Source organism: Dromiciops gliroides, chromosome 4, assembly GCF_019393635.1.
Source record: "Dromiciops gliroides isolate mDroGli1 chromosome 4, mDroGli1.pri, whole genome shotgun sequence".
Classification (NCBI taxonomy): Eukaryota; Metazoa; Chordata; class Mammalia; order Microbiotheria; family Microbiotheriidae; genus Dromiciops; species Dromiciops gliroides.
In genome coordinates this window covers 442451584-442475442 of record NC_057864.1, presented here as the reverse complement: position 1 = coordinate 442475442, position 23859 = coordinate 442451584, and the positions used below count along the sequence as shown (strand labels likewise).

Genomic DNA, 23859 nt, shown 5'->3' with positions numbered 1-23859 from the left:
GAAAGAAACCTTAGGATTCATCTAGCTATTTAACTCCCTCATTTTTCCTGATAAGAAACTATAGAGTTAATGACTCTAAGTGACTTGACCAACATCTCCCCACTAACTAGTCATTGGCAAGACCAAGACTAGAACCCCCCATACCCTGAGTCCTATTCCATTGTTCTTTTTAATGATCTCTGCTTTATTATTTGTCATAGAAAATAAATCTACCACATGTCCTTTTCTTGTGGCTGTTATAAGTTATGTGTATTTTATATATGTATTCCAGAAAATTTGGGTGTAAAGTGTACTTCTGTTTTTCTCTTTAATGTTTGCCAATAAGTTAGAGATTTATTACCCTAGGGGAAATTTCCCCAGTAGGTGGAGTTAAAACAATTTATTGAGAAATTTAAGATTATTTTGTGAGAAACTGCTAGATGATTTTTTTTCCTCTTTGAAGAGGGGAATACAGCGAGCAAGAATGTATTTAAATACTTTATAAATAATGCTCCATAAGCACAGGCTGGAGTAACACTGGATAATAACTAAGTTACTGGAGTAACAGAAACACTGGTTTTTGCCCCAGTAGTAATTCCCAGTTTGCTTCTTATTACCTTGTGTCACCTTAGGTAAATCACTTAACCACACTGGGCCTCAGTTTCCATATCAATGAAGTGGTCAGGGTCCAGTAGGGGATCTCTTAGGACCTTCCCAGCTTTAAGTCCTATGAACCAAGCCAACTAGTTCTGCCCCCTGGAGGCATTGTCCCCCAACACACAGTTCACTTTTCTTTTGCATTGTTTTCTCTACTCTTTTGAACTATCTACCTAACCTGGAAATTCACTAACTGTATTTTTAACTCTTGAGAGTTCGCTTTTGCCTAGCTATATATGTAAAACCTTATATATATATAATCATCCAGATTTATTAGTTGAGACTATTATATAGATGCAATTTTTCAACTTGAGCATTCTTTGAGATTCAAAGGATCATATGTTTAGGATTGAAAACTGGGATTCTGTTAGAAGCTGCTAGGCTCCTAACAGATTTAAGGGAGCTGAGGTCCAGAGCAGTTAAGACTTGCTCACCATCACAAAGGTGTGGTACGCAGTGGCTAGGAACACTTTTCACTGTACTGTGATGACTCAGAAATACGCCCAGAGCTGAACACTGGGCTCCAGTTGTGGACAGGCCAGGAAATAGTATAGCAGGCCTCTTTGTCCCCCATGACAGTCAAGATAACTTACAATAGTATTCACTTTTTTCCTTCAGTGTCACCCGCTATTGACCTATTGAGCTTAGAGTCCTCTAAAGCCTCCAGAGCTTTTTGAAAGCTACAGTGGCAGCATCTGGTACTTGTAAAGCTGGCTTTTTAAAAGTGTGGGGTTATTTTAGCTTATTAAGAGTCTTTTGGACATGGAATCTGTCATCTGCTCTACTTACCTGTCCCTTCAAACATCATGTCATTAACCAGTTAGATAGCATGTCATCTATGCTTTCATTAAAGTAATTGTTAAAAATGATGACTCATATATAGTAAAGAATACATCCCTGGAAGCTCTCTACTAGGATGTACCTTCTTGCTATAAGTTAACACTGACCTATTAATGATGAATCTTGAGTCCTCTTGCCATGAGTAGCTAGTTCCAAAGCTACCTAAACGTACTTGCAACTAGTGCATATTCCTCTATCTTATATGCTTCTCCCTGGCATAGCATGACATATTTGCCAAATCTTAAATGTATTATATCTGCAACATTAGACTGGTCTTCCAGTCTCATTAGGAATCTCCCCTCCTTAGATCAGTTCTTTATGTGCAAATTTTAATGACAATAATATAAAACATTATGCCTTAAGATTTTCAAAGCACTTTACATATTTTCTTATTTGTTCCTCACAAGAACCCAATGAGATAAGTGCCTCAGCTATTATTACAGTTGTTTATCATTTGTGGAGAATGAAAAGCAGTTGTGACTTCTTCAGACTCACATAGCTCGTAAATGTCTAAACTGAGATTTGAACCTGAGTCTCCCTGGATTTTGAGTGTTACACTCTTATCTACAAGGAAGACAGGTAGAATATATTGGGGGGGGGACCCTTTATCTTAATGATAGACTCTATTTTGTTTTTAATAAACTGTACATGAAATATTCTAGATTTCCCCACCCATGGTTTTTTTTTTTTTTTCCTAATTTCAGCAGTACATTTTGCTGGTTATTGGCAGGTTGCTTAATCCTGGATGATGTTTTTCAACTCATACCTATCCCAGTGAAGTACATGGTATTATAAATGGCTTCTGGGACAGGGCTGATTTTTTTTTTTTCAGAGAAAATTCTTTAGGTGAGTTCATATTCTGTTGCAGAATGTTACCAAGGAAAGGCAGATGAAATTGATACAGCAGCAGAATGACATCACAGGACTTTCACGGCAAGTGAAGCATGTCATGAACTTCACCAACTGGGCAATCGCAAGTGGCAGCAGCACAGCATTGCTGTACAGCAAGCGACTGGTGAGGCTTGGGCGCCAGACTATGTAGTCCCTGGCACCACAACCTATGTACCTTGCTAGCTGCATCGAGGCGGCATTCATTGTGTGTCTGGGTCTTTGTGTCTGTGTCGTGTCTGTGTTGTGTCTATGTTATGTTTCAGGGTCCAGACTAATGACCCCTGCACTCTCTCCTCCAAGATTACTTTTCAGTTACGCCATATTTTGAAAGCCCGCTGTGATCCTGTTCCAGCTGCTAATGGAGCCATACGTTTCCATTGTGATCCTACGTTCTGGGCAAAGAATGTGGTCAATTTGGGTGAGGATTTCATCAGTTTTGGGTGTCTGCTGTTACTATGAACACTGAACAGACTCATAGTTTAGAGTTCAAAGCAAACTTGGAAGCCACTTAGTAGTCCATCCTTCTCATTTTACAGATGAAGAGTTAGGAATGCAGAGAAGTTATTACTTGGCTAAGGCTATACCAAAAAAAAAAGAATCTAGAATTGGGATCTCCTCAGGACCCTCTTCCCTATAGAGAAAGCTTTTATGAAAGTCATAAAAGCATAATTCCAAAGGTACCATTGAACACATAAAATACCTTAAAAGATTTGCTTTTTAGAATTTCTGTCTCACTTCTATATTTGTATCCCCACCATGTTTAGGTCATTGCTTGGTACATAGTAAACATGGTGTTCATTCATTTATTTCAGTTGCTCTATTGATCCTCATTTTACCATTACTATATTTTTCATGAAAATTAGATTATAAATGCTATTTGCATCCCTATGCATTTTACTGTATTTTTTTATCTTTTCCCACACCACCCCCTCTCGTTCTAGTTATTGGTAGATTGATGTTAGCTATTTCATGTAGAAATATTTTATGTAATTTAAAAAATATCTTTTAATCCACATTCTTATAGAATCTCTTAAATGTTTAGCTGGATATATATAACTATGCCAAGTTTCTTTCCAGAGGAAAGTGGTCAAGTTGTAGAAGCATATGAGAAGTAAAATGGTATAGCCCTCCCCCCCCCCCCCCATGGACTTTTACCCAGGACAACAAAAAGCATTTATTAAGCAACTACTTATTATATTCTAAACATGGTGTTAAGTACTTTGCAAATACTGTCTCACATGATCAATACAGAATCCCTAGGATGTAAATTCTATTATTACCCCCATTTTACAGTTGAAGTATGTGAGGCAGACAGAGGTTAAGTGATTTGCCCAGGGTCACACAGCTAGTATCTGGGGCTTTATTTCAGTGTAGGTCTTTCTAACTCCAGGTTCAGTGTTTGTCCACTACGCAATCTTAGTTTCCTTAAAGGAAAAACTAGTTTCCTTAAAGGAAAAACCTGGGTTCAGATGTTGCTGTGGTACCATCTTTCTATGTGCAATGAACAGTTCCCTGAACCCTCTTGAATCTCTCTCCTCATCTGTAAAATGAAAATATTAGTACCTACCTCATAGTTAGGGTGGGGGGGGGCGGAGATATCAAATGTGGCAAGGAATGCAAAGTTTAAACCTTAATACCTACTGGAATATCATCATTTATAGTAGTGATAGTGGTACTACTAGTTGTAGTCATAGTCTTAGAAAAAAATTCCAGGAGCATTTATCTCTAGATCTAGAGTAAGTTAGAAGAAACAGACTTTGATTGATCTCATGTAAGGAAGAGTTTTCTATCCATTAAGAATTTTTTGACAGTGGAATGGGTTATATAACAAAGTAGAAGACTCCTTGTTACTTAGAATCTTTAAGAAGAAATTGAATGACTTTCTGTTAAGGTTGTTGTAAAGGAGATTCCAGAATTGTTTGGAACTTTAGACAAGGTTTCCCGCTACAATCCTTTCCATTTCTAAAATTCTAAGTAACTGAATAAAATAATCATTGAATAAGTAAAAATGAAAATGAAAAACACAAACCTTATTTGGCATTTGGCTATAACCTCTCTTTCTTTGTACCCCCAAAGAAAAGTTCCTTTAAACTCATACAGGAGACATTTCTTCATTTGCCACCTCTTAGAGCTAGCCATGATTTCTCTTCTTGATTTTGCTCTTTCTGTCTACCCCTTCTATTGCTAACACCTCAAGACTATGATGGGTAATAGAATAGATGGAACTGGAGATAATTTATATGTAAACAATTCTCTTTAATTCTACAGGTAATCTAGTTATTGAAAGTAAACCAACCCCTGGTTATACGCCTAATGTTGTAGTTGGACAAGTTCCTCCAGGCACAAATCACATAAGTAAAACGCCCGGACAGATTAACCTGGCTCAACTTCGCCTCCAGCATATGCAGCAACAGGTGTATGCCCAGAAACACCAGCAGTTACAGCAGATGAGGATGCAGCAGCCACCAGCAGGAGCAGCAACTACAACAACACCACCACAGCAACATCCTAGACAAGCAGCCCCTCAAATGCTGCAGCAGCAGGCAAGTTCTGGAAATATTTTCATTGAAATAATAAAGTAGATTCCAAACTCTTTGGACCTAAAGACATGTGTGTGTGTGTGTGTGTGTGTGTGTCTGTCTGTGTGTGTGTGTGTGTCTGTCTGTCTGTCTGTGTGTCCGTCTGTGTGTGTGTGTGTGTCTGTTTCCTTTTTGGAAACTGGATCTCTCCTTGTCTCTCCCATGCTAGAAGTGCAGTGGCCACTCATGAGCCTAGTCCCTACAAGTTGGTCAGCACAGAATCTGCTCTAATGACCTGTGCCACTTTACCACCATGGTTCTTCTCCCCTCCCCTTTCAGCTCCTCTCTCAGGAGCTCACTGTCTTGGTGGTGTCACTTAATGGTTTTAGATAATGGAGACTCAGAACTCCCAAGCTCCAGTAATCTATCATCTTCAGCCACCTCAGGAATAGAGATTATAAGTGTGTGGCCAGATGACCAACTCCATAGTATATTTAAGATAGAAGAATTTGTCATGTAGAGTTTACTAGGCTGTCTTGGATCAAAGGAAAAAGTTTGTTCCTCTTTCTTTAGGGTATGAGAAAGAGGGGAGAGAGAGAGAGAGAGAGAGAGAGAGAGAGAGAGAGAGAGAGAGAGAGAGAGAGAGAGAGAGAGAGAGAGAGAGAGAGAGAGAGAGTGTGTGTGTGTGTGTGTGTGTGTGAATTTTTTTTTTTTATTTCTGAACAACAAAAATTTGCATTTTTTTCCTCCATGCCTCCCTTCCCCCATTGAGAAATAAAGAATTTAAGGAAGATCTTTTTATCACTTAGGAATTCTGTGACAATGTAATGGGTGACATGATAACCCGCCCTGTGGGGTGGCATCCATCTACTCCCTCCCCATCCTACCTTGGTCATATAAAAATTAAATTATTTTTCTCATTTTGCACTCTGAGTCTTTTTAAATTTTTCTATCAAGAGGTAAGTATCATATTTCATCATTAGCCTTCTGGAATCATGGGTGGTCATTATGTTGATCAGCATTCCTAAGTCTTTTAGAATTGTTTGATTTTACTATATAAAAATTGTTATAAATTGTTTAAGTTTGTATAAATGATCCTAATTCTGCTCACTTCACTTTGCATCAGTTCATTCTGGTTTCTCTGAAATCATCCATCCCTTTTGTCATTTCTTATAGCACAATAGTATTCTGTCACAGTTATATACCATAACTTGTTCAGCCATTCCTCAGGTTCTTTGTACCCCCTCAGTTTCCAATTCTTTGCCACTGCAGAAAGTGCTGGTATATCCTTAGTTTGTTTTGTTTAGGCATAATTCCTCCCTTTCTTTCTTTCGAATTAAAAAAAATTTTTTTATGGGTTTATTTCTTGAGCATCCCTTTTACCTTCTTATGGTGAGCTTTTTTTCTCTTCCAGTTTATACTTCCTGACTTTGGACTTTAGGGCCAGGCTTTGCATACTTCTCGAAGGAATGTTTGGGCTGATCTTGTGTCCTTTAGATTTCTGCTCCTTCTTTCTTCTTCTTTTTTTTTTTTTTTTAAGCGAGGCAATTGGGGTTAAGTGACTTGCCCAGGGTCACACAGCTAGTAAGTGTTATGTGTCTGAGGCCGGATTTGAACTCAGGTACTCCTGATTCCAGGGCCAGTACTCTATCCACTGTGCCACCTAGCTGCCCCTTGCTCCTTCTTTCTTAAGGAGTTTGAGTGTTGTGTTATTCCAACATCTCTAGATCTCTCAGTCAAGGGAACTGCAGGCTTTCAGTGCTCCCAATGCTGTCTGATCACTGCCCTCCTAGTCTTAGCTCTGTAGGCTCCTGACCTGTATTTAGGGCTAAGCAACACATCTGTGGGCTGCTGCTGGACTCAAGTTATTCCATTTGATAAGTTTTCCTGGTTCAGAGCGACAGAATTGTAGGCTTCCTTTTGATCTGGGATTCCTATTCTAGTTATTCCTCTCCAAGCTTCATTCTGGGCTAGAAACTGGAACTGAGACCCTGCTCTGCTGCTGAGGTCAAAGCCACACAACTTCCTGAGTGGGGAGGGGTTTGTTGGTTTGTTTTGTTTTGTTTTGGACTTGTTTCTTGCTCTGTAAACAACCTCGGGCCCTTGATGACTCTTCATCCTAGAACACTTTTAGGTGTGTGTGTGTCAGTCTACCATGGATCTGTATCTGGGAACTGGGCAGTGAGTGACTAAGCTGCCAATTGGTACCTTTAGGCATCCTGCATGTGAGACTAAGATGCTCAGAAATAGATCAGAGACCTCTGCTTGCTCAGGTGTGTAGCTTTGGTCATTCTTTAGCCCCAGCAGGTTACAATACTCAGTGCAAGAGCTCCAGCCTAGCCCTTGGCCTAGTGTCCATAGACTTCTGTCTCCCTATCTCTTGGGAATGAAGAACAGCTGGCTATAATCCTTCTTTCAGATCTGCCTTTGAGATGTTGGAGGGAGGGGCAGCTAGGTGGCGCAGTGCATAGAGCACCAGCCCTGGATTCAGGAGGACCTGAGTTCAAATCTGGCCTCAGACACTTAACAATTACTAGTATGACCCTAGACAAATCACTTAACCCCAATTGCCTCACCAAAAAAAAAAAAAGAAAGATTGTCATTGATATCTCCTTGTACTTTAATGTACTTTGGAAGCTAAATTAATTCACTAAAACCTTCACTACCCCAAAGTTCAGAAGCCCCTCAAGATTCAGCTCAAGTATACCATAGTCTACATCAAAGCTTCTTAAACTGGGTCATGACTCTGTATGGGGTCAAGTAACTGAATGTGGGGATTGCAAAAAATTTGGCAGTAAATGTTTGATTTGTATACCTATATACCTGGTGTCACATAAAAATTTCTTAGGCAAAAAGGGGTTGTGAGTAGAAAAAGTTTAAGAAGCCTTGCTTCTTAATGGATAGAAAGCATTTCTCACACTATTTGACCTCCCTCCTTGCCCCACCCCCCACCCATCACCTTATATTTCATTTGTATATATTCATGTATCTTCCTCCCCTAGTAGAATTTAAGCTACTTGAGGGCAAAGCTTTTCACTCTGTATGTGTATTCCCAGTACCTGACAGATTCTTAGAAAATATTAGGCATAAATAAATTTTGTTTATTGCATGATTGATAAAACAGATCCATTTATTACTGAAATGAATTATTCCAATGTTTTAAAGGGATTATAAAACTAGGGGGAAATTTCTACCCTTGGTCTGTGCCAGATTATTCTTCTGATTTTGTTAAAAACCCATTTTTGATTCCCCAGTCAGAAGACTACATTGCAATGCAGGGGCTTATCAGCATTTTCTTTTCTAACAGCCACCACGATTAATCAGTGTGCAGACAATGCAGAGAGGAAACATGAACTGTGGGGCTTTCCAAGCTCATCAGATGAGGATGGCTCAGAATGCTGCTCGAATACCAGGGATACCCCGGCATAGTGGGCCTCAGTATTCCATGATGCAACCTCACCTCCAAAGACAAGTACGTTCAATTATAGTTATAACTTTGGCTTTGGTGTTGAAGACTTAAAGCCAGTAAACTCCCTTTGTAATTGATCCGTATTTTAAGTAACTTATTACCCTTTCTTTAGGGACATAGTAACAACCTAATTCTTCAAGTAATGTTTTTATTTGTTTCTCACATAGGCCCTATATGCATTAGGTTGAATTCTGTAACAATGAGATTAACCTTCATGGTATATAGAATTAATCTCTTTTTCATCCATGACCACATTTCCTTCTCTGAATAGCCCTAGCTAGATTTTAAAACTTCCATCTAAAACTTTAAGTTGCAGATGAGCCATTGATCTGCAACAGTGAAAGAAAATTCCCCATCCCAGAGTTTCCTAAACTTCATAAAATCACAAGTCCAGAGCAGCTTTCCCCCAAAAAGGAGTAAAAGGAAAAAGTCTAATTGCCCCAACAGTTACTATGCATGTTATATTTTTTGTGTCCATAATTTGAATTAAAATGGATTATTAAGTGTTCAATTCAATATTAATGATAGTATCTTTCTTCCTAACAGCATTCTAACCCAGGACATGCTGGGCCTTTTCCTGTTGTATCTGTACATAATACCACCATCAACCCAACCAGTCCCACCACCGCGACCATGGCAAATGCAAATCGTGGTCCTACCAGTCCTTCTGTTACAGCAATAGAGCTTATTCCCTCTGTAACCAATCCAGAGAATTTACCATCCCTTCCAGACATCCCACCAATACAGGTTTGTACTAAAGTTAATGAATTTTTAGTAGTCGAATTGTTTAATAGCAATAAAGTTCAGGTCTTTAGAATTCCCTCATTCCAGTCAAGAGACATTTCCTGTATCTATGTTTGAATATGTAAATCGGAAATGTTGCCAGTGTCACTGCATTGTTCCCCGTGATCATTTTTTTTTAACTCACAAGCAGATGCCCATGGTACAACTCATACCTTTGCAGAAATTAATTAGTAGCTTGAGAGAAAGGTAAACTAAAAAAGACAATCCAGCCCTTCAATCTTACTTCAGGCTCCAAGAGACTCATCTTAGTGGAAGAACAGCACAACACAGCTAGAGTAGAGCCAAAGTTATCATTAATGACAAAAATATATTAAATACCTATTTTTTTCCAAGCACAGCCTGCTTTCTATCCAAAGAAAGAAAGAAAGAAGACAAGGGCTGGGCCTGGAGTGGAAGTAAGAGGGGCTCTAAAACTGGGGATCAGTAATACAAAATCTAAGACCCACTGAGGGAGGAAAGTAAGTACGAAAGAAGCCTCTGGAGATAGCCATTTTACACTGTAAGGTCCTCTTGCATTGCATTTATTGCCCAAGTATGGATTCAGTTCAATATGCATATATTAATTGCCATCTGAGTGTAAGGCACTATGCTTATACTAGAGGAACTGAAAAGATTCAGATAAGACATTCTACCCACATTGGAAAACAAATCCACAGATGACTATAGTTCACACTAGAAAGTTTTAAAGTTGTACATGGCCTCTTGGAGATAGCAGAAAGACTTTATACCAACTTTGTTAGGGAGATTAGGAGAGATTTCATAGAGAAAGAACCTTTGTGAAGTTGTATGGATGAATAGGAATTCAGTAGTCAAAAAGGGAATAAAGGAAGATATTGCTTTCATAGGTGGCTGAACGAGCAAAGACATGAAAACTGAAGAGCAGATGGTATGTTTAAAGGACAGAACATAGTCTACTCTGAAGTGGAGAGAAGTAACCTGAGAGAGAGTAGAAAGATGAGGGGGTGCCCAAGTGCCTTGAATACTCAGTAAGGTACTTTGAGCTTTCAGTTGGGCAATGCAAAGCTGTTGATGGTTTTAACCAGAGAGACCCACATCACCACGTCAGTGCCTGAGAACTATCTGCAGTAGAGTTGTTGTGATATTTATATGAGATAGTTGTTTATGGCACTCTGCAAACTTGCTTTTATTTAGTTTATAAATGTGGTTATTCTGGCACTGGTATGAAGCATGACTGGACGGGGCAGAGATTGGATGTTTTGGCAGCTTACTGGCTTGGTGACAAACGCCTATATTCTCTGCTGTTGGGGAGACTGAGGATGGTGGGGGTTTTGACTTTGGGAGTTCCGAATCAAAGTGGGGCTAGAGCTGACTGAATGTCTGCACCATTTGGCACCAATTCAGTTTCATTTCAATAACTGCTTAAGCACCTACTATATGCCAGGTAGTCTAGAAATTTGGGAGGGGCCTCCAGGCAGCCTGAAAAGAGAACAAACTGGCTCAGGTTGGAAACAGCCAGGTAAAAGCTTATGAGGTGGAATTAATAGAACTTGAGGAATGATTAAATATGTGTGGTGAGAAAAAGAGGCAGTGACAACAACAATAATAGTGGACATTTATGTAGCACTTTAAGATCTCCAAAGTGCTGTACATAGAGCATCTCATTTAATTCCCATTAGAGCCCTGGAGGGAACATACTAAGGCAGGATTATCCCCATTTTCTTCTAACAGGTCCATGTCCCAGTGAATTTTCAAACCCAGGCCTCTTATGACCCCTCCCCACCCACCACCCCACTTATGCCTCAGGCATAAGATAGCAACAGAATGAATATGGGAGTGAATATGGGAGACCCTATAAATACATTGAAAGCATTTGCAGCCAGGGTTAGGGGGAAAGATGATAGCTTGGTTCTGTACCTGTTGAGTTTTAGGTGTGGGTGAAGGCTTCCTGGTGGAGAAGGCCTAAAAGGCAGAAAGATAGAGGTCTGTAGTTCGTGAAGAGACATCAGGACTAAAGGTAAAAAGATCTTTGTGAAGCCATGGAAGTGAATGAGTTGCCAGGAGAGGTAATGTAGAAAGAGAGAAGACCCTGAGGGAATAGCAAAGATGAGGAAGAAGGGGGGGAAAGTACAAAGGGGGCAAATAGAATGGAGGGGAATAGACAGTAATAATAACTGTGAATGTGAATGGGATGAACTCTGCCATAAAACAGAAGCAAATAGCAGAGTGGATTAAAAACCAGAATCCTACAATATGCTGTTTACAAGAAACACATTTGAAGCAGAGAGATACACACAGAATAAAGGTAAAAGGTCGGAGCACAATATAGTATGCTTCAGCTAAAGTCAAAAATGCAGGGGTAGCAATCCTTATCTTAGACAAAGCAAAGGCAAAAATAGTTCTAATTAAAAGAGATAAGGAAGAAAACTACATCTTGCTAAAAGGTACTGTAGATAATGAAGTAATATCAATATTAAACATGTACGTGCCAAGTGGTATAGCATCCAAATTCTTAGAGAAGTTAAATGAGTTACAAGAGGAAATAGACAGCAAAAATATACTAGTGGGGGATGTGAATCTTCCCCTCTTGGAATTAGATAAATCTAGCCACAAAATAAAAAGGAAAGAAGTTAAAGAAGTGAATAGAATGTTAGAAAAGTTAGACATGATAGATGTCTGGAGAAAATTGAATGGGGATAGAAAGGAATATAACTTTTTCTCAGCAGTACATGGCACATATTCAAAAATTGACCATGTATTAGGGCACAAAAACTTCATAGTCAAATGTAGAGAGGCAGAAATAGTAAATGAATCCTTCTCAGATCATGATGCAATAAAAATTACATGTAATAAAGAGCCATGGAAAGGTAGACGGAAAATTAATTGGAAACTAAATAATTTCATTCTAAAGAATGAGTGGGTCAAACAACAAATCATAGAAACAATCAATAACTTCATCCAAGAGAATGACAATAATTAGACAACATACCAAAATCGATGGGATGCAGCCAAAGCAGTGCTTAGGGGAAATTTTATATCTCTAACTGCTTACATCAGTAAAAAAAAGAGAAAGAGGAGATCAATGAATTGGGCATGCAACTTAAAAAGCTAGAAAAAGAACAAATTAAAAATCCCCAATTAAATACTAAATTAGAAATCCTCAAAATTAAAGGAGAAATTAATAAAATTGAAAGCAAGAAAATTATAGAATTAATCAATAAAACTAAGAGCTGGTGTTATGAAAAAACCAATAAAATAGATAAACCATTGGTTAATTTCATTAAAAGTATAACCAAAGAAACAGAGAAGAGGCAGTTACCTAAGTGGGAAAAGAAATAGGTAGAGCTAGAATCCTTTTAATCAAGACAAGAAAAAAATGGTAAGAGAGGAGTAGTCAATTGCTTCAAAAGCTGTTGAGATCATGGAGGAAGAAACCACTGGGTTTATTGATGATGTTTGGTGACTTTTGATGGCACAGTTTCATTAGGTGAGGGGAGAAAGCCAGAGAGTAAGTACTAAGGAAATTGAAGCAACCAATGTAGACCACCATTTAAAATAAATAAGTAAAAGTAATCAAGTGGAAGAAAGAGGTGGGACTGTGGCAGAAATATCAGAGCCTAATTAGGTTTTTTTTTTTAAAGTTAATTTTTATCACTTTAAAAAATGATCACCTTCATTTTCCAAATGGTTTCTTTCTCCCATCCTTAAAAGCAAAAAATAAAGGGAGGAAAAATAGTTTAACAAAACTTTCCAGTGTATCAGAAAAGAATTTGACATTATAGTTTTCCAGACCCATAGTCCCCCCACTCCTGAAAAGAAGCAAGGGGAAGTGCTAGTGAAACTTTTTTAGACTTGAGAAAACCTGAGTATTTCTAGACAGCAGTGAGGGATTGACAATACTGATCCTAGAAGAGGCACAAGTTAAGGAGGACCAAAGGGACATGTAAAGTGGTTCATATCAGAGAGGAATAGATATATTTTTTCACTAACTAGAGAGAAATCATGATACTGAGAAGTTTTAAGAATGATTGGGGAGAATTGAGGGAGCTTGTGTTGTGACCTTGGTCTGTAAACAGAAAGAATAAAAGGATTGGAACAATTATCGTGAGTGAGATATGGAATTCATAACAGCACCATTAATCCCAGCTGAGGTTTATTTATATAGGTAAAACACAAATGACTCAGGAGTTGGTGAAATCAGTTAAACAATTTGAACTCTTTTTAAAGAGTTTAGTGTATGTATGTCTGGGATTACTGAGTTGGACAAAAAGCATATAGAAAAATAAAATATCTCTGTGTGAATTATCTGCTTTGATTTTCATTTGCATTGAATTTTAATCCTAAGATAAATTACCCATCACTTAGTATACTTTCAGATACCTTTCATGTCATTATGCCCATTCATACTGAAAGAGTTAGAGCAAATTTTCATAGTAGCTTAAATAAAAGAATTAAGAAGAAAAGGCTATAAATTAAAAATCAGTTTTATTCCAAAGCTAAATATAACTTTGGGGTTACCCACCTATGTGTTTATTATTGTTTCCCCTTCATTACTTCATACAGTTTATTTCCTCAAAGAGAGGCGTGGAATTTAGCTCTGTTTAAGTAGACTGAACAATAAAGAATCTTGGAGATAACAGTTTAAGACTTAAAAACTTCAGGACTCACTACGTGGATGGCACAAACCCTAAATGTAAGGTCTACCTTGGAGTCAAGAAGACCTCGTTCAGGGTCTCCCTCTGACTGTACTGCTTCTGTGGCCCAGAAGCCAGCCATTTTGGCCCTTCAGTGCCAGAGGGGAGACTCAGTTATAGGCAAGTTCCCTGTCCCTATAGAGATAGACAGTTACTTCCAAACTAAGGCCCAAGGCTCCTTTTTCTACACAGGGAAAGTGTTTTGAAAGATTCTTTTACTCTGAAATATTACTTGAAGTTGAAAAGAATGTTTTTACCACTAAAATATTTTTTATTATTAATTGTTTAATAAACAAAAAACAAACATAAAATTAGCCTTTTATAGGCTAGGACTCCTCCCCCCCCCCCCACTGGCCTGCCTGAACCACTTTTTCTTTTTCTTTTTTTTTTTTTAGTGAGGCAATGGGGGTTAAGTGACTTGCCCAGGGTCACACAGCTAGTAAGTGTTAAGTGTCTGAGGCCGGATTTGAACTCAGGTACTCCTGACTCCAGGGCCGGTGCTCTATCCTCTGCACCATCTAGCTGCCCCTTGCCTGAACCACTTTTAAGCCTCCTTTTCTGTCCTCTTTGCTTTCTTTACTTTTTACAGTTATTGAAACTATACATAATTATACTTCTACTTTCATTCTGTATCATCTTATATAGGTCTTCCTATATTTCCTTGTAAATTTCATGTTCATCTTTTTTTTTCCTGTCACCATTTTATTCCATTACATTAATATACCACAATTTATTCAGCTACTATCCACTTGTTAGATATATAGGTGTCTTTCCATTTTTTTTCTATTACACATGGAGCACTTATCCCTATTTTTGCTCAGATAGGTTCCTACTTTTCCTTTTTATGATTTTTTTTCTAACTTATTCTATTTTGGAACCATTCTCCAGTATGGGAGAGAGTAAAGATAAAGAGGCCATGGAATTATAAAGAAAAGGCAGGAATGATCAGGTTGGCTCCATATTATTCCTGCAGCAAGTTAATTATTAAAATAGAAATAACCATCTTCTAAAAATAATTTGTATGAATCATAAGAAACAGAACCATGAGTTACTATGAGTAGCTAAAATGGTTTGGGACATACTTGTGTCCCTAACTTTTTTTTTCTTCTTCCAATTGAATTTTATTTTATTTTCAGGTCTGAATTCTCTCCCTCTCACCTCCCTCTTTCCCCCCACCCCCATTGAGAAAGCAAGAAATACAAAACCCGTTACAAACATGTATAATCAAGCAAAACAAATTCCCGCATTGGCCATGTCAAAAACAAAACCAAACATAAGCCTCAGTCTGCACTCTGAGTCCATCACCTCTCTAATTGGAGGTGGGTAGCATGTTTCATCATGAGTCCTCTGGAATTATAGTTGATCGTTGTGTTGATTAGAGTACCTAAGTCTTTCAAAGTTGTTGTCTTTACAATATTGTTGTTCTTGTATAAATCGTTTTCCTGGTTCTGCCCACTTCACTTTGCATCAGTTCATACAACTCTTCCTGGTTTTCTTGAAACCATCCCCTTCTTCATTGCACAAGAGTATTCCATAACACTTGTATACCATAACTTGTTCAGCCATTCAAATGATAGGCACTTCCTCAGTTTTTAGTTGTCACCCCAAAAAACTGCTATAAATATTTTTGCATATATATGGGTCTTTTTACTCTTTTTTTGGAAAATAGACCTCCTAGCAGAATCTCTGGGTCAAAGGGTATGCACAGTTGACTCTTTCTAAGATGTAGCTCCAAATTGTTCTCCAGAATGGCTGGACCAGTTCCCAGCTCCACCAACAGTGCATTAATGTACCTGTGTTCCCACAGCCTGCAGGAAGGAGTATAACAAATGGATATGAGGAAGCCATTTCAAACATAGTGTGATCTAAAGACCTAAGAAGGAGTGAGTTAGCTCACTTGAGAGCAGGCAAAATAGTGACTTAAAAATGAGGAAGCACACAATGAGTTAGATGAGAAATCATTGTTATCCTGCAGTTTTTAAACATGGTAAAGTCTGCTCTTAAATGGTGATGTATTCACTTTGAAAAACTAATGGGGTAAATAAAAAAGTAATGGAGTAAACTAAATGGAGTGTGTTTTAATGTTTTAACTTTTGTCTGTGGGAGAATTTAGTATATTTAGTTTTCATTGTAACTGTGAAGTAAATAATGGGGAGTGTTTTTAAAATTTGTTTTCACATTGCCTCACTAATGAAAATAGTGTCTTATTAGTCGCATTGGGGCTTTCAAATGATCATTTATTTTTCCCTGTGGACTTCTGATGTCATCTTTGTAGGAAGTTCCAGGTGAGGAACTAGCCTCTGGTAATACAGATGAGTGCCTTCTCTGGCAAGTTAAGTTAACCTGGGAGGTTAAAGGACTTGGACCCAGGTCCACCCCATGACCCTGAGACTAATTCTGATGAACGGACAGAGGCAGCAACATGTAACTTGAATATATACAGCATCTCTTCATCAGGAACAATGCCTAATGATGTTTGGGGCACAAAAATAGTCCCTTAACCTCCCAGAGTAGAACATTTGTTTCTCTGACCATTGACTGAAACATGGAGTGATTTTTTAAAAATTATGACTGATGGTTAAAATTTTATTCATTTCAGCATTTTATACCATGCAGAATAATGGTAGAAAAAAATCACAAAATGGAAGGAAAAGTCATGAACATATTACTCTAGGTTAGGTCTAATTCCTGTCATCTTGCTTGTCCTTCAGTTTTTTGTAGAGTAAAATATCTCTGTTAAATAAGCTGTTAAACTTTCTTCTCTACCTAGATAAAATTTTGTCCTTTTTTCCCCCTCTTTAGTTGGAAGATGCTGGTTCAAGTAGTTTAGATAATCTCCTAAGTAGATATATCTCAGGCAGTCACCTACCCCCACAGCCTACAAGTACCATGAATCCCTCTCCAGGACCCTCTGCCCTCTCGCCGGGATCATCAGGTAAAGTGAATAGAGGTCACTGTAATAGTTGACTTTGATCTTGAAACAAGCAAAATCTTTAAATATTGTTCATTGTTTTTGCGTCCCTTCTTTTCTTTTAATTCAAGTGATAACACTTTTGACATTTGGTAACAATATTAACACTTCTTTATACTCTGGATTATACTGGTTGATGTTCAGAATTTAGGAAGTACTGTTATTTTTCTAGGGCCTCATTTTCTTTGGTTGCAGTTATAAGTTTGTGTTTGATTTCTTCTGTTTTTATAACATGGAGGGGAAATTATAAAATGAATCTTCTTCAAGACAGTTTTATATCATTTCTGGAAAGGTAACTTAATAAATAGTAGTTAAAAGGAAGAATAAAAATGAGGAAATTACATTTATTTTAAAAATTGATGTTTTTTTAAAAGACTTTATTGCTGAAGCTTGTATCTGAATGTTTTATCTAGTTTTATCTACACAATTTTAGGTGCACTTCCCTTGGGGGTCATAAAACTTGGATTTGTACTATATTTGACAGCAACTTCTTTGGCATTTAATGCTAGCTGCTGTTATATAGTTCGGCTTAAAGAAAAAATGGGAAGAAAGTAGAAGCAAGGCCAAGTGACAGAAGATTAAATTAAGAGTGTGGCACAGTCCTGTAAAAGTAGTGTTAGAAATGCTTCAGCTTTGAGTGAGCCAAGGCTGGTGAGGAAAATAAAAGACAGTTATCAAGGGCTTTTAAAAAAGTGTATTTGGAGAAAAAGGAGGATTGAAAATGGATAGGACTTTTGTTTAGGGTGTATAGCAACATAAGTGCAACAGAGAGAAGGTAGAACTGTTCAAATTATTTTGTTTCTGTTTTTTCTGCAAAGGAGAGTGATGACCGAAATGGCTAAGAGTAAAAATGACTAACAGGGAGTTGGTAGCCAGGATCAATAAGGAGATAGGAAGAGAGCCCCTAGGTCCTGCAAGTACTTCCCAAGGTGATTACAGACCAGCTCTCAGTGCTGTTTGTGGTTTGTTTTTTTTTTTTTTTGTAGGGCAATGGGGGTTAAGTGACTTGCCCAGGGTCACACAGCTAGTAAAGTGTCAAGTGTCTGAGGCCGGATTTGAACTCAGGAACTCCTGAATCCAGGGTCGGTGCTTTATCCACCGCGCCACCTAGCTGCCCCCTCTCAGTGCTGTTTGAAAGACCAGGAAAGACATCTAAAAGGGCAAATGTCATGATTTTCAGAAATGGGATGACAGGGATAAATCTACATACTATATAGACCAAGTGGACTTGACTTCAGTTTCTGGGAAAATTCTAGAAGGGATCTTTAATAATGTGGCTGGTGAATATCTGGAAAGGAAAGGGCTGATTACATTGAATCAGCATGGCTTCATTACAAAGAAGTCTTGCCAGACTAATCTTATTTCCTTTTTTGATAAGATTACCTAAGTAGTAGATGAGGGGAATGTTGTGAATATAGTTTTACTATATTTTAGCAAGTCTATTCTTGTGAAGAGGAACAGTTAGGTGGCACAGTGTGGAGAGAGTACCAGGCCTGGAACCAGGAAGACTTATCTTCCTGAGTTCAAAATGGACCTCAAACACTTAGTAGCTGTGTGACCCTAAGCAAGTTCCTTAACCCTGCTTCCCTCAGTTTCTTCATTTATAAAATGAGCTGGAGAAAGAGGTGGCACTCCAGTATCTTTGCCAAGAAAATCCCAAATGGGTCACAAAGAGTTGGACAGGACTGAATAACAACTACTTTTTTTTTTTTTTTTTGGTGAGGCAATTGGGGTTAAGTGACTTGCCCAAGGTCACACAGCTAGTAAGTGTTAAGTGTCTGAGGCTGGTATTGAACTCAGGTCCTCCTGACTCCAGGGCCAGTGCTCTATCTACTGTGCCACCTAGCTGCCCCAACAACTACATTCTTATGGAGAAGATCCAGAGATATAGATTAGACAGTACAGTGAAATTGATTCAGAGCAGGTTGAATGAGAGTTACTAATGATTCCATGTCAGCATGGTAGGAGATCTCTAGTGAAACACCTCAGGGATCTACTTGACCCTGTCTGTTAAACATTTTTGTCTATGACTTGGATAAAGGCATGGCTGGCATGCTCATCACATTTGTAGATGAAACAAAGCTAAGAGGAATAGCTGTTCCAGTGAGTGACAGATCAGGGATCCAAAAGAGTCCTGCTAGGCTAGATCATGGAGTTGTCTCTAATAGATAAATTTTAGTAGGAATAAATTTAAAGTCTTGCATTTGTGTGCTGGGCCCCCACCCCCAAAAGAATCTTAAGTGTAAGATGGGAGAAGGAAATGGGATACTTATCAGTTGTTCTAGTGGACTGTATGCTCAGTATGAGTCAATATGATATAGCTGTGAAAAAAATGTAATGAAATCTTGGGCTTCATTAAGAGGGCAGGCGTTTCCAAGAATAGGGAGGTGAGAGTTGCACCGTATTCTGCCCTTGGGAGACCTCCTTTGCAGTAGGGTATTCAATTCTGGGCACTGCAGTTTAAGAAGGACATTGATGAGCTGGCAAGTGTCCAGAGGAGGGCAGCCCAGATGCTTTAGCAAGCTATGCTTAGATTTCACCAAGGCGTTTGACAAAGTCTTTCCTGCCCTTCTGGTAGTAGATTTTAGAGATGTATACTGAGGTGATAGTATAGGCTTTGGTGCTTTCAGAACTGCTAAAATGATGATTCTTTCCCCCCTCCCCTTCCCCCAGTGATCATTAGTAGGTTGGTATCAAGTTGGAGAAACATCTCTAGAGGAGGGTCTTGGAGTGTGTCAGTAACTTGGATGAAATCATGGGAAGTACAATGATAAATGTCAGGTGACATGAAACTGAGATAGCTAATAATGTTAGGACCCAAAATGGTCACAGAATCTCATTTATCATCTGGTCCAACCTATTACCAAACAGGAATGTCTCCCTGTTTAGACAGGGAGAAGTGTTTAGTCCTTGCTTTGAAGCCTGTGAGTAGGGAGAACCATTACCTCCAAAAACAATCCATTCTACTTTTGGAGGCTTCTAATTGTTAGGATTAAGCCAAAATCTGTCTTTTTGTAACTTCTGCTGACTGCTTCTAGTTCTAGCCTCAGAGACCAACCAAAATAAGTTTGATCCTTCTACTTTACATCTTTTCAGATCCTTGAAAATAATGATTTTGTTACCGTTTGCTCTGCTCCCAGCTCTTCTTTTCATCAGACAAAATATCCCCAAAGTTCATCGTCCTGATCACCTTTTTCTCTGGGCAGGCTAGAAGAATGTGTCTAATAAAATAAGAGGAAATTTAATTTGAATAAATATAAATTCCTACCTATAGACTTAAAAAACCAACTTCTCCAGTACAGAATAGGGAGGTATACGTAAACAAGTTTTGTGAAAGATTGCTACAGGTTTATATGCTCACTATGAGACTCCCTTTTGTTTCTAGGCCAAAGTACAAATTCTTCAGTTTGGTATTAAAAGTCCTTCACAGTTTGGCTCCATTTTGTCTTTACTTCATATTTCTCCCCTTTGTGAACATGGTATTGCAGCCAAACCAACTTACTGTTCCCTAAAGTCAGTATTCTATGGCCTTCTGTTCCCCATGCCTAGAATGCATCCTCTCCTTCTGCCATTTAAAATCCTTGTCTTTTAAAGCTCTGTTCAAACCTCCGTCTCCTACAAGGCTTTTCTTGATCCACCGTAGTTGTTAATGCTTTCTTCTTTCTAAAATAAGTTTATTTTTGTCTGTTTATTGTTTTATGTGTTGTACTCCCCCCACGCCCCATGTAAACTATTTAAGGGCAGGGGCATTTTTTTAAGGAGGAGGGGATGTATTTCTAGCTAGTGCCTAGCACGCTGCCTTGAACACAGTTTGTTGAAATGAGTGTGACGTGGCAACACCAAAAGGTCATTCGGTTTTTGTCTGCAGCAAGAGAGGCATAATGTTCAAGGGAATGATGCTTCTGCTTTCCTAGTCAAGCCATGTTTGGACTGCTCTCTTCGGTTCTGGTCACCACATCTTAAGCTGTTGTGAGAGAATTCGAGAACATGTCAGATGAGAATCATAGAAAGGAACGGGGATGTTTTGCCTAAAGAGGGAAAGATTTTATGGGGACTGTGATAGCTGTCTTCAGATGAAGGACCCTCTAGTGAAAAGAGGGATTAGTCTTGTTGTGCCTGGCCACAGAGTGCTTGGATGGAAGTTTCAAAGAGTTCATTTAAACTTTCAGTAAGAAAAAAGGCTTCAGGGTAGAGTTGTCCAGAAATAGACCGGGCAACCTTTGTTCCAAAGTTTTTAAGTAGACTTGCTGAAGATGTCATAGATGAACTCATTGACCTTCTGAATCTTGTATTCTCGGACTTCTTAAGAAAGTCTGTGCCAAGTAAAATTTTTTTCAGAAGAATATTGTTTATGACAGAGCATCTGTTAGAATTTATGTGTGGTTTTGGAGTCAGCAATAGAAAAGGAATATACTTTCTATAACCATATTGTTAGGCTTCAAAGAATATTTGCTAGGCATCCAAGTGAACAGTTTCTAAGTGGACCACCTTATGTTTCTCTAGGTGTCCTGAAGATCAGGGCTCGCTTTCTAAAACGACTGATTTGGGTTAAATAAGCATAACTTGAGTACTTTCAATTCAAAATGTCTTTGTATTTCCTTTTGACATGCTTTTTGCCCTGGTGTTTTTTAGGCTTATCCAATTCCCACACACCTGTGAGGCCACCAAGTACCTCCAGCACAGGCAGTCGAGGCAGGTAAGTATTACTGCCACTTGGAAGTATCTGGTATAGGAGAGGTGTGGATGTTAACTGTGGAAATAATACTTTCTATTCTAATTGGAAGTACTTGATTTAGTAAAGATCATTAATCATACGGTATCATGCTGAAGAAAAGGTCTAAGTTTGGCTTTTTCTTTATATGGTGTCAAAGAAATGATTGATGTTATGGCTACTGGAGAAGGTTGTAGCTAGAATGAGAAGATGTTTATTCTTAATGCTATTTAAGGTCACACCTCCAGTGTTTATTGGCCTTTTTATTTTTCTTTAGGAGCTGGATAGAGCTCATCCCAGCTTCATTGATCCAACATTAGGAGGTACCAGGCCAGTTTTCATCCTTGATTGAAATGAATGGAACCTGCTTGTTAGCAATACCAATGTTGCCCCCTCTTTCTCTCAGATATGATTCCATTTCTCTCAGAAATGAAATTATCAATGTTCTAAACTAACTGCCTGGGAAAATGACAGTTTCCACGGCTAAGTACTTTTTAAATAAACAAATGTCTTAGTATTTTAAAATCAAATAGTCCTGGCATCCTCTGAAAGTCTGAAATTTATTTTTTAAAACTTGTAAAGCACAAATTTTTTTTTTAAATCCACATTGCAACAGTGTCTTATTTTTAATGGAAAGGTTACAAAAGAAACTAGATTTTATCGTAAGGTACTTTATCTTCTCCAATATTGATAACTTGTCTCCACCCAGTTGTTTGCTGCTCATAGTTCAGTAATTATTTTTATGTGTTATATTTTCACATGTGTATGATTTTCAGCTGTGGGTCATCAGGCAGAACTACAGAGAAGGCAAGTCTGAGCTTCAAATCTGACCAAGTAAAGGTCAAGCAAGAACCTGGGACTGAGGAAGAAATATGCAGCTACTCAGGAACTGTGAAACAAGAGAAAACAGAGGATGGCAGGAGGAGTGCATGCATGGTATGGTTCCTTTGGGATCCCAAATGAAGACCATTGGGAGGTCACAAGCTTGTCTGTCCCTGGCATTTCTTCTGTCTTATTTAGTCCATTTGGTTCAGGGTGTTTGTGATTCTAGGAATCATTCATTCTTGGGTTTTCAGTCCTGGAACAAGTCAGATGACTTATTCATCTTGTCAGTCAGCAGGCATTTAAGGGCTTGCTGTGTGCCCAACACTGTAACTAGAAGGTAAACTCAGAGGGAGAGCATTAGAGTGGGGAGAGAGGTGGCATATTCAGGAAAGGCTGAATATCCCAAGACTAGGAAGGGGGCACATTGGGAGGGATTTTTAAAGCTAATCAGAGGATTCTTTATATTTGATCCAAGCAGTAATAGGGAGTCACTGGAGCTTATTAGATAGCAAGGTTTGTGAGTGACATGATCAGATAGACTTTGGGAAGTATATCTTGGAAGTATACTTGGGCAGTTGAGTAGAGGGGTGGACTAGAGTAGGAAGAGACTTGAGGTGGGGCATCCAATCAGAAGGCTCCTTTCAGTAGTCCAGGTATTATGTTGGCTGTGTGAGTTCTAGAGAGAGGGATGTCAGTGTTGTGAAGGTAATATTGATAGGACTTGGCAACAAATTGGTTATGTTGGATGAGTGTTAGTGAGCATTTGAACAAGAAAACAAAGTTGTGAGTCTGGGTGACAAGACACATGGTAGTATATAGAGAGAAGAGGCCACAGGACAGAGCCTTGGACCACCCATAGTTAGAGGCTGTGACCTAGATGAAGATACATCAAAGGAAATTGAAGTTATGGGAGACAAATGTCAGGAAAACCTAAAAAGGAGAGAGTGTCCAGAGGTTGACGGATAGTTCAGAGCCATCAAGAAAGGACGAAGACTTTGTGGTCTTTGGAGATTTAGAACTTTGGAGGAAGCAGTTTCATTTGAATCATCCGTAGAGTTTAGAGGCCTATGGGAAGAAGAGTGAAGCTCTGATTTCTTCCTTAAAGAAATTTAGTGATGAAAGATAAAGGTCAGCAGCTAGTGGGGATGGATGGATCAAGTGAAGGTTTTTATGGATAGGAGAGACATGAATGGTTCATAGGTAGCAGGGAGAAATTGACAATCTTTCAGGTTTTCTTTGTGAAAATAATTTTATAGTCTGGAATTCAGGGAGTGGGACTCGACAGTGATTCAAGTGTCAATGATTTCTGCTTTACAGATGCCAGATTCTATATTTATGTGCATTAAAGTCCATGTTAACAGTCATCAACTCAGAGGCTCCTGCCAAGGAGGAGTCTAGTTTTATTGTTCTGTGCCCTTTTTCTCTATCCTAATGACTACTAGGAAGATGTGAATTATGAAAGGGGGCACACGATATTAATATCATTGGAATAACTATTACTTGACTTCTGGTTGGTTTTCTGGTTTTGTTTTCTTTACAAA

The 23859-nt window shown here is 38.6% G+C and overlaps 1 protein-coding gene across 1 annotated transcript in view; it reads left to right on the top strand.

The window, feature by feature from the left end:
• The window catches only part of TRIM33 (tripartite motif containing 33), a 159557-nt gene that overhangs the window by 118695 nt on the left and 17003 nt on the right, over positions 1–23859 (top strand). Inside the window, 8 exon segments of the mRNA XM_044000548.1 lie at positions 2345–2491; positions 2668–2785; positions 4636–4910; positions 8194–8358; positions 8902–9102; positions 16614–16746; positions 21415–21478; positions 22270–22429. Coding sequence (XP_043856483.1) covers positions 2345–2491; positions 2668–2785; positions 4636–4910; positions 8194–8358; positions 8902–9102; positions 16614–16746; positions 21415–21478; positions 22270–22429 — 1263 coding nt within the window.